This window comes from Macaca fascicularis, chromosome 3 (assembly GCF_037993035.2).
Source record: "Macaca fascicularis isolate 582-1 chromosome 3, T2T-MFA8v1.1".
NCBI lineage: Eukaryota > Metazoa > Chordata > Mammalia > Primates > Cercopithecidae > Macaca > Macaca fascicularis.
Window position 1 is genome coordinate 158,400,198 of NC_088377.1, and position 15,848 is coordinate 158,416,045.

The following is a 15,848-nucleotide window of genomic DNA, read 5'->3' on the forward strand; positions in this document are numbered from 1 at the left end:
TACACCACTGCAATTGAATTTTGGTTCCACCTTAAGGTAAACTACGCAGCTGCTGTGAGCCTCAGTTTCCCTACCTATAGAAAGAGGATCGTAGTGGGGATTGTTGCAGGGGTTAAATGAGATTGTACGGAGCGTGGAGCAGTGCCTGGCGTGTGATAAACGTTCAACTTATGCAGGTTGTAACTGCCTGAGGAGTTTCCTTCGACGCGCCACTTGGCCTTGTCTTTCTAAATATTAGCATAATAAATATAAATGGACCCAGAACGCGAGGGGGCAGGGGCCACGTGATCGCTCCACGAAAGCCACTTGTTAGCAATAAGGCTGGAGAAGGAAAAGCCGGCGCGCCCGCGGCCCGCGCGATTTCCCGCCGCTCCCGCGTCCCCGGCGGCGGGCGGGCTCCGGGGGCGCCCGGGCCGCGGCGGCGGCGGCGGCGCGAGCTGCGCCTCCGGGCCGGTGAATCATCCCGGCAGACACCGAGAGCCGCGGCAGCAGAGAGCAGCGCTGAAACATGGCTGAAGCGGCCACGGGCTTTCTGGAGCAGCTCAAGTCCTGCATAGTTTGGTCTTGGACGTATCTGTGGACCGTGTGGTTCTTCATCGTGCTATTCCTGGTCTACATCCTGCGGGTGCCTTTGAAAATCAACGACAATTTGAGCACAGGTAAGGCCGGGGAGCCGGGCCCGCGGCGCCCACCCCTCCCCCGCCCCGGAAAGTTAGTGTAACTCGCGCGGGGCCGCGGTCGGCTGGGCGCGCGCTCGGGGACGCGCCGGGGCCCGCGCACCGGACTCCCGCGGCCACCCGCCAGCAACGCGGCGGCTTAGGCGGCTGGGCCGGGTGGCTGCGGGCGCGGGGGCGGCTGGCGGCCTTCACTGCCCCGCGGAGGAAAACCTGCGACGCGCGCAGACCGCAAGGCGGGCCTGCCTGGCAGCCGCCCTGCCGCGTCGCTGGTGGTCGGGAGACGAAGAAGGACGGAGGTCGCGGGCGAGGGAGTTCCTGGGATACCCCCTCGGGTGTCTGCGCCGGAACTCCGAGGGTTCCCCGGAGTTAGACCGAGTCCTTCCTCACGCCCTCCAGGCTGTGGGTGCCGAGCGGCCGAAGTGTAGTCGGGGAGGCGCCCTCCCGCCCGGCCGCGGAGGCCCCAGGGCGGCTGCCGTTGGGTGCTCAGCGGCGAAGCCCCCCGACCCAGCCGGGCTGTCCGGGCGGCGCCCTCCGCGGCCCGGAGTTGCGCCTCCCCGAGCGTGGGGCTGTCTCTCTGGTTGGGTAGTGGGGAGAGGGGTTCCCGAAGGCACTCTTGGCAGTGTATGGATGACGTGTCAGGTCACCAAATGGATTGTCGAAGGGACCGGAGGGAAGAGGGGAAAGCTGGAATTTCTGAGGGTTTCTGTTGCAGTTTTCAGTGATCTTTGCTGGTCTCCTTTCCCTGTAAAGCTACATATGCTAAGCAAGTGCCGCGTGCCTCCCATCCTTGGTCGGTGGTAAATGCAGGAGGTAATTAGAACAGGAATTTAACAAACTTGGAGCCAGCCCACTGAGTCGTTAAAAAAACACCCGCAAAGAAAACACACGAGCCCTAACACTACAGAGAGTTCCGAAACACAAAGTATATTTTGAGCTAAGGGTTACAATCCTTGAAATCTGGAAATTTCAAGGTAGAGTGTTTTTGTTTTTGTTTTAAATTTCAATTTCACAATACTGGGAAATTCTTACAGTCCTGAATATAGATACATATGTACACATATATTTTTTCCGTTGTTAATCTCCATACTCTGGGAGTGCAGATCTGGAAATGCATTTTCCTCAGGTGTTTAGCTGCATTAAAACGCTTTTTAAAACGCTTGAGAGAATGTACTCATTTTGTTAGGAAACTTGTACCTTTCAGATACTAAAGTATTTTGATTACTAACTTGAACTCACGTTCATATTTACATTTGTTTTGTAATATCCTTCGGGATAGTGTCCCTGGGAGGCGGATAGGATTCAGCACTCTAGAATTGTCTCACTATTTGAATCGGTGCTGCTCAGCCCTTTGGAATCTGTCATCAGAAAGACCATGGCTTTCTGGCTTTTCATCTTTTTGGATGGCTGCTTGTCACAATATTGTCTTCTTCGCTTTAAACAAATACTTCCCCAGGATACCTTCTGGTCTCAAAGTTCTATACCTTTAAGAAGTTGTTTGAATATATGTTGTAAAGGAATTATGTATTTGTTGGTAACAGTCTCAGTCTGTTTTGTGCTGCTGTAACAATACCACAGATTGGGTAATTTTTAAAGAATAGATTTCATTTCTTGTAGTTCAGGAGTCAGGGAAGTCTGAGATCAAGGGACTGGCATCTGGGGAGGTGTCATCCCTTGGTGGAAGGTGGAAGGGCAAGAGAACATGAGAAAACAAGAGGGGGCCCAATTTCACTTTTATAACAAACCTACTCCTTCAATAACAAAATTCATTCTTGAAGGCAGAGCCCTCATGACCTTGTTACCACTCGCAGGTCCCACTTTTCAACACTTTTGCACTTCGGATTAAGTTTCAAACACACTAGTTTAAAAAATATTAGTGTTTCTCCTTATTACACACTTAAAATTTTATTTCATAATATGCATTTGTATATCACATTTTCATCAGTTAGGTTAAATAATTATCCATGTATCTATGTGTAAGTGTCACATCCAGTGCTCTGTGCAGATCAGGCAGGAAGCAAAATACCTACTGGGAAAATGTGTACTTGTTAAGGAAGGTCATTGTTAGGTCTTCTCCTAGCAATTTAAATCTAGCATTTCTCAGAGATGCCTTTGTTAATTTGTGTAGGGACAGTTCTAAGAGAGAAAATATGAAGATGAACGTGCCATCCAGGCTGTACCTTGCGGGACACATGATAGAAGACCTGGTGATGCTGGACTTTTCAGTTTTGTTTCATGCTCATTTCAGTCATAAAGGAAGATAAAAGGGGAAGCACACAGGGAGCACTCACCTCTTTGCTGTTTTTATGAGAATGTAGCAGGATCTGGGGTGGGAGGAGGACTTTGGCATTAATTTTGAGACATGAAATTACAGCAACAAACCACCCCAGAACACTTTAGGTTTTTCAAAAGACAGTTGCAGACATTAGAGGCCTATTTTCTTCCCTTTTAAGTAACTGAGAAGTTATAGTAGGAAAACTGCCAAAAGGTTGTTGTCAACTTAATTCCCTCCTTTCCTTGCCAATTCCCCTCCCCTTTGGGAAAAAGTTTCTGTACTGAAGTTATTGGCAAGGAAGGCCTAGGGAGAAAGAAGTCATTAACCAGCACCCCTGAGAGGGGAGGCAGGAGCTAGCCTGGTCTAACTTGTCCTTGCAGGGAGGTCTAAAAGAGTTCTAATGGGACTAATTTGGCTGTTCTTCAGCCCTGTGGTGCTTACTCTTCCTGTGATGAAGGCAAGTGTGTTCCTGGAGAGGTTACTGAATCTGGAGCTGCTTTTAGGAGTTGCAGATGGTGCAGGCCTCCCTCCTCAAGGAAGCCAAGGACACCATCACAATCAGGCAGCCAGGAGCCAGGGCGTCCAAAGGCCCAGCTGTGCACCTGTAGGGGTAAGGAATCTGGTAAAAGTATTCTGGAGTCGTTCTTGGATATCTGCTCAGTATCTTCTCAATATCTTGACCATCTGTGACAATTTTAATCCTCATTTGATCATATTTTATGGTAAATGAGCTTAACTCGATTTTTTTTTTAATTTAGATGCCTCCTAATGTACTATAACAGGTGCTATAAGAAAGATGAACGAGTTTGTAAAACCCAGGGTAAATAAGGAGTTTACAACAAGAATACAACTTGGCATATGCAAGATGGGGCTGGGCAAGACTGTGAGAGCTTCCCTTGAATTGAGCCTAAGAGGATGAGGAGAATTCCATGATTGAGGACTCGGAGGTGGACCTCCCAAACAAAGGCACAAAGCTGTGAAAGTGCGGGTCAGATCCAGAGAACTGTGAATCATGTGGAATTTAATTTAAAATAATAAAAGAAAAGGACTTTGATGAACAACCGTGCTGTTTTTAGCTCTTACATCGTGTAGTTTTCCAAGTAAAAATGCGTTGAATGCTATTTTTGAGGTATACTACTTCCCTACTCCCACCAGCTTGGCTTGTGTGATCTTCGTTGCATTGAGCCAGTGCCATTTAGGGTAGGGATATAGTTCAAAGAATTCCACAGTATTCTCTTAGACCATACAGAGAAACATTCACATAGGCAACCACATCTTGTAATGAAAATGAATTTTAAAAAAGAAAGGGGAGAAATGAACATAATAGGAATAGTACATAATGGTTAGCTTTGATAATAGGTTTTTGTTTTTGTTTGTTTGTTTTTTAAGGGAGTCTTAGTATGTTACCTAGGTTGGGCTTGAACTCCTGGGCTTAAGGGATCATCCCACCTCAGCCTCCCTAGTAGCTAGTACTACAGGTGTGTGCCACCATGCCCAGCTGCTAACTGATTTTTGAGGCTCTGCTCTTGATTTGGATATAAGAGTATTAAAATAGTTTTATGATTTACTGAAAATAGAATGAACTTTTAACAATGTTTTTAAAAGACCCCGAATAATATTACTTGTCAGTTTTCAAGAGAATTAATATCATAAAGCAATACTTTTCCAAAGGGCAGAAAATTAATTGTAGATTGGAGCGGTCATGCAGGATATTATTAAAATAGGTGAGTCTTAAAAAGTAGCACCATAACTTACTTTAAACAGTGATGTTGATGGCACTTTCTCATCTACCCTATGTTATAAAGTTTTTTGCTGCTGAATTGAAACACCTTTTCCTAAAACGGACAACTTTGCCATTTTTGCAAAAAGCAGCATAAGTGATTTTCCAATTCTTTCTCTATTTGCTGAAAAGCAAGTTTTCAAATCTCTTTGAAATCCGTTTTCATTCTTTTTGGAAAACAAATGTAATAGCCTGACCTAGGCTTAAAGTTATTTATTTACTTATGTTTGAGACAAGGTTTCACTCTGTCACCCAGGCTGGAGTGCAGTGGTGCAATCACAGCTCACTGCAGCCTCAACTTCCAGGGTCAAGCAATCCTCCTGTCTCAGCCTGCCACTTCACTCTTAGTAGCTGAGACTACAGGTGCACACCACAATGCATGGCTAATTTTTTTTTTTTTTTTTTGTAGAGACAGGGTCCCCTATGTTCTTGAACTCCTGGGCTCAAGAAGTCCTCCTGCCTCCACCTCCCAGAGTTCTGGGATTGCAGGTGTGAGCCACCGTGCCTCGTCAAGTTATTTAGAAGACATTTTTCTGTGTTAATTAAGCTCATAAATACAGATGTAAAACTCTTACATTGTTGACATGGTATATAACTTAGGCTGCAGCTCAGTTTTGGCATTTTTTCATGTTGAGAATTTTTGCTCTAAATTTACTTAACATTTAGATTTTAATTTACTTAAAATGTACATAAAATTGGATTGTCCTTCTAGAGGGCCTGGTTGCAGTTTACATAGGTCTTTTGCCCCCGTTGTGCCTGTTGTCTAAAATGTTCTTCCCTATCTGTAAATCCCACCAGTCCGTCAAGGACCAGCTGGCATGCTGCCTTCTGATCCTTTCAGCTGCAGAAAAGACAGGCTTACTTTGGAGAGACTGCGAGTTTGGTTCCAGGCCACCGCAATAAAGTGAGTCCCATGAAATTTTTGGTTTCCTAGTGCATATAAAAGTTATAGTTACACTCTATTGTATTCTATGAAGAGTGCAGTAGCATTATATCTAAAAGACTAATGTTTATACCTTAATTTAAAAATGCTTTCTTGCTAAAAAAAAAAAAAAAAGTGCTATCTGAGCCTCAGGAAGTCATAATCTTTTTGCTGGTAGAGAGTCTTGATGTTTATGGCTGCTGACTGATCAGGGTGGTGGTTGCTAAAGGTTGGGGTAGCTGTGGCAGTTTCTTCAAATAAGACAGCCATAAAGTTTGCCGCATGGATTGACTTTCCTTTCCAGAGACAGATTTCTCTATATCATGTGATGCCGTTTGATAGCATTTTACCCACAATAGAACTTCTTTCAGAATTGGAGTCAATTTTGCCACCCTGCCACTGCTTCGTCAATGAAGTTTCTGTAATATTCTAAATCCTTTGTTGTCATTTCAGCAATGTTCACAGCATCTTCACCGGGAGTAGATTCCATCTCAAAACACTTTCTTTGCTCATCAAAAGAAACAGCTCTTTATCTGTTCAAGTTTTACAAGGAATTACAACAATTCAGTCACATCTTGAAGCTTCAGTTCTAATTCTAGTTATTTTGCTGTTTATGCCATGTCTGCAGTTACTTTACCTTACGTGAATTATGGTATATGTGTGTAATATATGTGGGTCAGTGTTTGTGTATATATGCATCTTTTTTGTGTATGTGTGTTTTATCACTTCTTCTAGATTCTAGTTCTTCATCTTCCAGTGTAATTCCTTGTACAGAGTAGATCCTTATTCACTGGATGAATGAATATCGAAGTTATGGTGTATTTAGTGAGCTGGGATTGGGACAGTCCAGTTGATCAAATGCATTGCTGAGTATGTGTCCCATCTAAGTTTGCAGCTTTAGATTGTGGTCAGAGACTGTTACAAAATCTTCTATGTTCTATGATGGGTCATGTGCATCGAAAGCCTGGTGGTTCAGTTTATGAATATATAAAAGGGCAATTTTTTGATTAATGTCAGCTTTGAGTTTAGAAGGTATCCCAGACATCTTAGTTGCCCTTAATTATTTTTGGAGATATTTTTCTCAGCCATTAATAAAGCAATCCGAATGATGCATGTTTCTCTGGCCTTGAGTTTTTGTATATGTAAAATAATGGTTTTACATTCATTAAGTTTCCTTCTAGCTCTGGGATTCTGTGTCTTACGATGAATTAATCGAGTGCAAAGCATATTATCAAGAAAATACATGGACTTAATGAGTATACATGTTTTTTACAGTTTGGACTCTTAATTCTTAGTGAATACAAGTCCAGATTTCATAAGACTTCCTGCAGTGGCTTCCATTGCACTGAAAATACAATCTAAGTATATTATCTTCACTTACAAAGTCTGATGCTATGACTCTTTCTTACGCCTCAAATCTGAACTTTCACCTCTCTTTTTCTACATCACCACCCTCCAAATATGCTGGGATCCTTTTTTTTTTTTTTTTTTTTAAAGACAGAATCTCGCTGTGTCACCCAGGCTGGAGTGCAGGGACGAGATCTCAGCTGACTGCAACCTCCCCGCCTCCCGGGTTCAAGTGATTCTAATGCCTCAACCTCCCAAGTAACTGGGATTACAGGTGCACGCCATCATGCCCAGCTAATTTTTGTATTTTTTGTAGAGACAGGGTTCGCCATCTTATCCAGACTGGTCTCAAACTTCTGGCCTCTGGTGATCTGCCCCCCTTGGCCTCCCAAAGTGCTGGAATTGTAGGTGTGAGCCACTGCAAACACATAAAGTTGTGCTGAAGTATTTCTAATCGCTTTGAGTTACAATTCTGTCTGTTAAGTTTCATTTTGCCTGCCAATATTATTCTGAAAAATTTCCCAACCAAATCTTTCTTGTACTACTATATCATTGCTCACAGACAATTTTTTTCCACATTAGTAGAACCCTGAACTCCATTCATACAGATACTATGAGGTACTTGTACATTTGTTTTAAGTTCCTTATTGATGCTGGATATTAGACCTTTGTCAGATGTGTAGTTTCCAAAAATTGTCTCCGTTCTGTAGGTTGTCTGTTCACTCTGTTGATAGTTTCTGTTGCTGTGCAGAGGCTCTTTAATTTAGATTTTATTTGTCAATTTTTGCTTTTATTGCAGTTGCTTTTGGTGTATTCGTCATGAAATCCTTACCCGTTCCTATGTCCTGAATGGTATTGTGTAGGTTGTCTTTCAGGGTTTTTATAGTTTTTGGTTTTACACTGAAGTCTCTAATCCATCTTGAGTTAACTTGTATATGGTGTAAAGAAGGGGTCCACTTTCAATCTTTTGCATATGGCTAGTCATATATCCCAGCACCATTTATTGAATGGGCAATCCTTCTCCCATTGCTTGTTTTGTCAGATTTGTCGAAGATCAGATAGTTGTAGGTGTGCAGCATTATTTCTGGGTTCTTTATTCTATTCCATTGGTCTATGTGTCTGGTTTTGTACCGGTATCATGCTGTTTTGGTTACTGTAGCCCTGTAGTATAGTTGGAAGATGAGTAGCAAGTAGCATGATGCCTCCAGCTTTGTTCTTTTTACTTAGGGTTGCCTTGACTGTTTGTGCTCTTTTTTGGTTCCATATGAATTTTGAAACAGTTTTTTCTAGTTCTGTGATGAATGTCAATGGTAGTTTAATAGGAATATCATTGAATCTGTAAATTGCTTTGGACAGTATGGGCATTTTAATGATATTGAGTCTTCCTATCTATGAGCATGGAATGTTTTTCCATTTGCTTGTGTCATCTCTGATCTCTTTGAGCAGTGTTTTGTAGTTCTTCGTGTAGTGATCTTTCACCTCCATGGTTAGCTGTATTCCTACGTTTTTGTGTGTGTATGTGGCGGGGAGGGGGCGGGCAATTGTGAATATGTTTGCATTCCTGATTGGCTCTTGGTCTGACTGTTGTTGGTGTGTAGGAATGTTAGTGATTTTTGCACATTGATTTTATATCCTGAGACTTTGCTCAAGTTGTTTATTAGCTTAAGGAGCTTTTGGGCTGAGACTATGGAGTTTTCTTTCTTTCTTTCTTTTTAATTTTACTTTAAGTTCTGGGATACAAGTGCAGAATGTGTAGGTTTGTTACGTAGGTGTATGTGTGTCATGGTGGTTTGCTGCACCTATCAACCCGTCATCTAGGCTTTAACCCCTGCATGCATTAGCTGTTTGTCCTGATGCTCTCCCTCCCCTCACCCCCCACCCCCTGACTGCTCCTGGTGTGTGGTGTTCCTCTGTCTGTGTCCATGTGTTCTCATTGTTCAACTCCCACTTATGAGTGAGAACGTGCAGTGTTTGGTTTTCTGTTCCTGTGTTAGTTTGCTGAGGATGGTGGCTTACAGCTTCATCCATGTCCCTGCAAAGGAGATGATCTCATTCCTTTTTTATGGCTGCATAGTATTCCATGGTGTATGTGTACCACATTTTGTTTATCTGATGGGCATTTGAGTTGGTTCCATGTCTTTGCTATTGTAAATAGTGCTGCAATAAACATACGTGTAAGTGTGTCTTTATAGTAAAACAACTTATATTCTTTGGGTATACACCTAGTAATGGGATTGCTGGGTTAAATGGTATTATTTCTGGTCCTAGATCCTTGAGGAATCACCACACTATCTTCCACAAAGGTTGAACTAATTTACATCCCACCAACAGTGCAAAGGCATTCCTATTTCTCACAGCCTCATCAGCATCTGTGGTTTCCTGACTTTTTAATAATCACCATTCTGACTGGCGTGAGATGGTATCTCATTGTGGTTTTGATTTGCATTTCTGTAGTGATCAGTGATGGTGAGAATTTTTCTATGTTCGTTGGCCACATAAATGTCTTCTTTTGAGAAGTGTCTGTTCATATCCTTTGCCTACTTTTTAATGGGGCTGTTTGATTTTTTTCTTGTAAATTTGTTTAAGTTCCTTGTAGATTCTGGATATTAGACTTTGTCAAATGGGTAGATTGCAAAAATTTTCTCCCATTCTGTAGTTTGCCTGTTCACTCCGATGATAGTTTGTTTTACTGTGCAGAAGCTCTTTAATTCGGTGACTCTAGGGTTTTGTAGATATAGGATCATGTCGTCTGCAAACAGGGATAGTTGACTTCCTCTCTTCCTATTTGGAAGCCTGGGCGTTCTATGAATATTTATGTGGTTGAGATAGTTACTGAGTTTTGCCTTCCAGCTTGATGATAGACTTGGTCCCTTTACCAGAATGCAGTCTTCATATGAGATTATAAAATGAATAAGAAAGTGCTTTGTAGACGGTAAAATACTATTTAAATCCGAGGCATTGTAGTAGGTTTTTTCCTCAGAAGGCTATATTCTATATTCTAGAGGCTTGGCTCTCACAGTGAAATGACAGGTTAAACTATATAATATAATCTCTTTTATCCTTGAATATTCTTTCTAAAACTGCACCAAGCAAGATAATGGGTTATTGGATTGTTTGAAACCACACTACTGAGTGTTGTAAATGTGGAATAATATCTTTCAACATCACTATTGTATTTGAGATGTTATTGTAAATATATCTATAAGGGGCTTTGTATTTTCCAGAAGAGAGAACTTGTAATGAAACTCATTTTTCTTGTTTCAGTGGAGCAAGACAGTTGCTGATGTGTTACTATTACCCATCATTTAAAAGTAGCAGGCATTCCTGTACTACCTACTGTGCTAAAATAAGGAACTGACAGGCCCAGTTAGTTAGCTGTAGCAGTATTTTATGTTGCTGTGGCTGTGGTGTCACTGTTTAATTGCAGTTACCGAATTTCTCAACAAAGTAAGGCAACATTTATCTGAGAAAGCGTTTTTTTCCCCTTCTGAATTTTAGCAAACTGAAAGTGTACTGGTTATACTTATACTCTGTGGAGAACCCTAACTTTGGTTCTGTTTTTTTTTTTTTTTGAGACGGAGTCTCACTCTGTTTCACAACCTGGAGTGCAGTGGTACGATCTCGGCTCACTGTAACCTCTGCCTCCCGGGTTCAAGCGATTTTTCTGCCTCAGCCTCCTGAGTAGCTGGGACTACAGGTGCGCACCACCACACCTGGCTAATTTTGGTATTTTTAGTAGAGACGGGGTTTCACCATATTGGCCAGGCTGGTCTCAAACTCCTGACCTTGTGATCTGCCCGCCTCGGCCTCCTAAAGTGCTGGGACTTTGGTTCTTAAGTTGACCTCCACATCTAATAAAAGATTGTGTTTAAATATCAGTCTTTCAGAAATTTTAAGCAAGGTTGTAGAGCGTTAAAGGACCTTAAAGGAATCTCTCAGGTCAGTGAGGAAGGACTATTTGTTTTATTATTTTAAAAAATTAACATTTAAAAACCACAAACAGTAGAAACACTCTGAGGTATAAAATCATCTTAAAAAAGGAAGTAGTTTTGACACGTAAGCAGCTCATATCTGGAGTTATTGTGTGACCTAGATTTAGAGTTTTTGTCTTGTTTTGGTCAGTTGTTAATACCATTCTGAAGTATTATTTTATTAGCGATAGATAATAGTAGAATGCTTACAGTTCTTCTCTCTGTTAAGCTTTTCCAGTTTCTGGACTCTGTCTTGGGAATGAGAATGAAATTTACTTCCCTACAAATTGGGTCTTTTCATTTATTTGATAGACCTTGTTTATTGAACATTCCTAATAGTGCTAATAAAATAATGCTCTTGTGGTGTTTTGCAATTTATTACACCCGCTCCACTCAATTGATTCTCTTTCTGTGACATGTGTTTAGAGAGTGCTACATAATAAGAACTAGTGTGATCTAGTTTGCACTTTTCCCTGGGTCTTGGGTTGGGGAGCGTGTGTATTATGTTGTTTGTGTAGAATTCCTATCCTCTATCATTCGTGTCTTTTATTTAAAGCAAAATAAAACAAATTATACTTTTCTCAGTTCAGGCTCAGAGTTGGCATCGTTTAGAGAGGAATTTTTGTCTTAGCTTATTTATGTTGCAGAAATATAATATTTGGCTGTTTTCATAAGACTTTTTAAGGAAAGTATTTTAAATTGTACCCTTACATTTGAGAGGTGAAGCATGAGAGGCTAAACTACAATTTTGAAATATTAGAAATTTGCTGCCCAATCGTTCTTTCCCCAAACTGGAAATTGTATATGCATTATCATTCACTAAAAGTCTGAAATGGAATCTTAAAAATCTTATAGCAAATCTAATCAATTAAAGTTATTATCCTAAGAGAAACTTTTTCTTTCTCTTACATTATTTGAATAAGGAAATTCTGTTTTTGGAGGGAAAGCACAGAAGTGATGGCAATATAACATCAATTAATTTAGAGCAAAGATACGCAGACTTAGTTTAGGCTATAAAAGTATTCCATGGACACAGGGAGGGGAACATCACACACTGGAGCCTGTCGGGGGATTGGTGGCAAGGGGAGGGAGAGCGTTGGGACAAATACCTAATGCATGTCAGGCTTAAAACCTAGATGATGAATTGATGGGTGCAGCAAACCACCAGGACACATGTATGCCTGTGTAACAAACCTGCACGTTCTGCACATGTATCCCAGAACTTAAAGTATAATAAAATTTTTTTAAAACAGTATTCCTATAAATGTTTTGTACACTGTATTTTTTATTGCTTATCTATAGAAAATAGTGTAACAATTCTGGTAGCTCTTAAAGTACAGTTAAAGGAACTGTGACTCTTGAATGAATGTTTTCAGTTTTAATCATGATAATAAATGGGATGAAGAAAAGTAATAAGATATTTGGAAAAGATAAGACAAACAGCACGTTACTGTTGGGGCTAAAGAGGACCTAAATTCAAAGTTTGCATGAAATATCGTCAGCTGCTAAGATAAAATAAAGATTTATCATTGTTCAGTCCAAAGAGAAAACTTAAATGATATTTATAAATGTAGTGATGAGCAGGTTGGATCTAGCAGGGGAAATGTAGTTGTGTAGTGTCACAGGCAAGAGATTTTCCCCTATCATGTCTTGAATGTGGTTCATTGGTTCCTGCCCACCTAGCCATTGGTTCATACCCAGCTCACTTTCTAGAAATAAACATGACTTAGAAATAAAATATAAGGTCCATTTTAACATGTTTTCTTCTGTTTGTAACACCTGCAAAAACAAAACATACAACAATAGGTAGACATCAAGACAGTATCTTTTTTAGTGGATTACACTTATTTATTGCAGTCATTTATTTCCATAAATATATGTTGCTTTTTTTTTTTTTTTTTTTTTTTTTTTTTTAAAGATAGGAGTCTCACTCTGTCGCCAGGGCTGCAGTGCAGTGGCATGATCTTGGCTCACTGCAATCTTTGCCTCCCAGGTTGAAGTGATTCTCAGGCCTCAGCCTCCCGAGTAGTTGGGATTATGGGCACCCGCCATCACACCCGGCTAATTTTTGTCTTTTTAGTAGAGACGAGGTTTCACTATGTTGGCCAGGCTGATCTTGAACTCCTGACCTCAGGTGATCTGCCTGCCTTGGCCTCCCAAAGTGCTGGGATTACAGGTGTGAGCCACTGCGCCCAGCCCATAATGAATTGCATTTCATTAAAAACATGGTGTTCATAAGTGATTGCTATTGGCTTTATGGAAATCTCTTTTTCGTGTTGACTACTCACCCAGAAGATTAAAACGTGGCAGCTAGACAGGGAATGTCAATCCTTTCAAATCAATTTACTTACTGGAGATTTTAAGTAGTTTAAGCAGAGCATACCCTCCTAGGCAGGAAGCCCAGCTGTGTTTGTGAAATGACATTATTTTTACCTTGCATTTAATTGAAAGCAGCTCCTTTCTAGTCCTGGCACATTGCTTTCACCCTTCTTAGAGGCACTGGAGAACAAATAACTATTGCTTCTTGCAGCACAATGTTGTATGCCTGTGATTCTCTGTCCTAGTTTACTTACCACAGAATGTAGCAAATTATCCAAAATAGGATGTAAAATTTGCAAATCAATAAAAAATTAATGTATCACTTGTTACTTTCAGAAATAAAATGGAGGTTAGGAAATCAACACTTTGATGTATGTTACACAACATATCAAATGATTCACTTTGCTATTTGTGGGTTTCTATCATTCCTATACCCCCTCCCCTCCCGCTAATTACAAAGTAACTCATATAAACCTGAGTTTCTCAAGCAATATTCTCCTGGATGTGTAGGACAAAGGATATATTGGTATGAATAGGTAGTAATTCTGAGCCTGTTCTGGAAGACCCCATTCCTCTGCAGAGTTCAGTAGGGCTCACGTACCCTCAGTGGTGGCCGTTAATGACCACTTCTGCCTGTGAGTGCTCCAGTTGCACTACTCTCACTTCTGGTTCCTGGTGCTTAGGACCACTGTCCCCTCTCCCTGTATTACCAGTTCCTATTGTTGTGGACATTAAGGAGTGAATTTGGTCAGGCAGCCTGTGCAAGTCAGCGTCCCAGAGGCAGGTCTACAGCTCTAGCGGGTCCAGTCCCAGTGGACCTTTCTGCTAATTGTGTGCAGCCTTTTCATTCTTGAATTACTGACCTGCAATAAAAAATGATGGCGCCCTTACCACATTCTAGCAAAAAGGTCAGCAGTCATTTATCAGTTCTGTGATCTTAACACTAGTTACCTTCTTTATAACTGAGCACAATAATGGTGAGTACCTCATAGGACTGTTGGGAGGATTAAATGAGATACTATGAAAAAAGCCTTAACCAGTGCCGGCGCTTTCTAGTGCTCAGTACATTTTAGATATTTAGTTGTAGTTACTGTTGTGGCTCCTACTATAATACTGACTTTGTTTGGTAATTCTTGGTATCTAACTCAATCAGCTTTTTCTCTTAAGTCAGTTTCTAGACTGATAGTTCTTTTTAAATACATCTGTTCTTTGTTTTCATAGTGACATGTATGTCCTCTGTATATTTTCTGTTCCCATTCAGTTTTGGGGTGAAATATGATAGCAGCATGAGGAGCTCCACTCTTGGTGTAAGTGAATAAGCTTATATTATCTGTTTCTTAACTTTACTCCTTAACTCTTTGTATTCTGTTACCTGCTTTCATAATTTGTCTGGAACTTCTTAAACCTCATTGGTAATTTCAAAGCCAAATTTCATTCATCATTTCTCAGATTTTGTTCTTACTAATATGTTGCACTACAGAAAAGGACTTAAATTTTTTTTTCTAATATTCACTTTTTTGTTTTGTTTTACAAATTTTCCCCTCCCCTCTTCCTTCCTTCCTTCCTTCCTTCCTTCCTTCCTTCCTTCCTTCCTTCCTTCCTTCCTTCCTTCCTTCCTTCCTTCCTTCCTTCTTTCTTTCCCTCCCTCCCTCCCTCCCTCCCTCCCTCCCTCCCTCCCTCCCTCCCTCCCTCCCTCCTTCCCTCCCTTGCTCCTTCTTCCTTCTTCTTCCTTCTTTTTGCTTCTTCTTGAGACAGGGTCTTACTATGTTGCCCGTGCTGACTCGAACTCCTGGGCTCGAGCAATCCTTCTGCCTTAACCTTCTGAGTAGTTAGACTACAGGTGTGCACCACCATGCCTGGCTTAGAAAAGGACTTTATGTTGAACCTCTTTTCTCTTACAATCAAATAATAAATTCATTGAGTCATAGTACTAGCAAGTCACAGTGCTTGGTGCGGGGGTAGAGGAATGGAATGATGACCAAAACACGGTCCCTGTCTTCAGTATCTTGAGATATTGAGCACTCAGGGAAAGAAAAACAGGGACAAAACTAACTCTAATCCAAAGTAAAATGTGTAGAGCACAAAGGAGAAGTAAATACCAAAACAAGGGGATGAAGAGAAAGCTTTCAAATCATAGTGGTAGTTACTGAAATAACTGTAGGAATTCCCAGGCTGCTTGGAGAATGTGCGAATGGGCATCTGCTTGGTCCCTTCAGAAAACTGCCAGTGTGACAGATGGAGGGTGAAAAAGAGAAAAGCTAGAATCTGTTGGGGTTAAATTGGAGTTCATTTTGAAGGATTAAAAATAATTGAAATTCTGATATATTTTACCTGTATAGAAAGGGACAGGGAATAATATGAGAAACAGTAATAGTGGGGTGACCCATCATCCATATTTAATGTTTGTTAACATTTTGCCACAACTGCTCATATTGCTTTCTCTCTCTTTTTCAAATAAACTATTTTTAAGAACCTTTTAGATGCGGCAGTTTTTCAGACTTTCCTTGTTTTTGATAACCGTTACAATTTTGAGGAGTATCATATCCCTCTACAGTCCTTT

General features: G+C 41.1%; 1 protein-coding gene across 24 annotated transcripts in view; it reads left to right on the forward strand.

Annotated features, from left to right (window-relative positions):
- Positions 1 to 304: 304 nt before the first annotated feature.
- The window catches only part of ST7 (suppression of tumorigenicity 7), a 277,720-nt gene continuing 262,176 nt past the window's right edge, over positions 305 to 15,848 (forward strand). For 10 of the 24 annotated variants that reach the window (XR_012432804.1, XR_012432806.1, XR_012432805.1 and 7 more), the window contains exon 1: positions 305 to 659. Coding sequence is in view for 12 of the 24 variants with exons in the window: in XM_005550584.4 (XP_005550641.1) it covers positions 509 to 659 (151 nt within the window). In the remaining 12 variants the exon portion in view is untranslated. Of the gene's footprint in view, positions 660 to 3,375; positions 3,560 to 3,707; positions 3,938 to 5,527; positions 5,634 to 15,848 lie in introns of those variants that run through there. The other 14 variants (XM_074035840.1, XM_074035832.1, XM_074035845.1 and 11 more) reach the window with 5 other exon arrangements.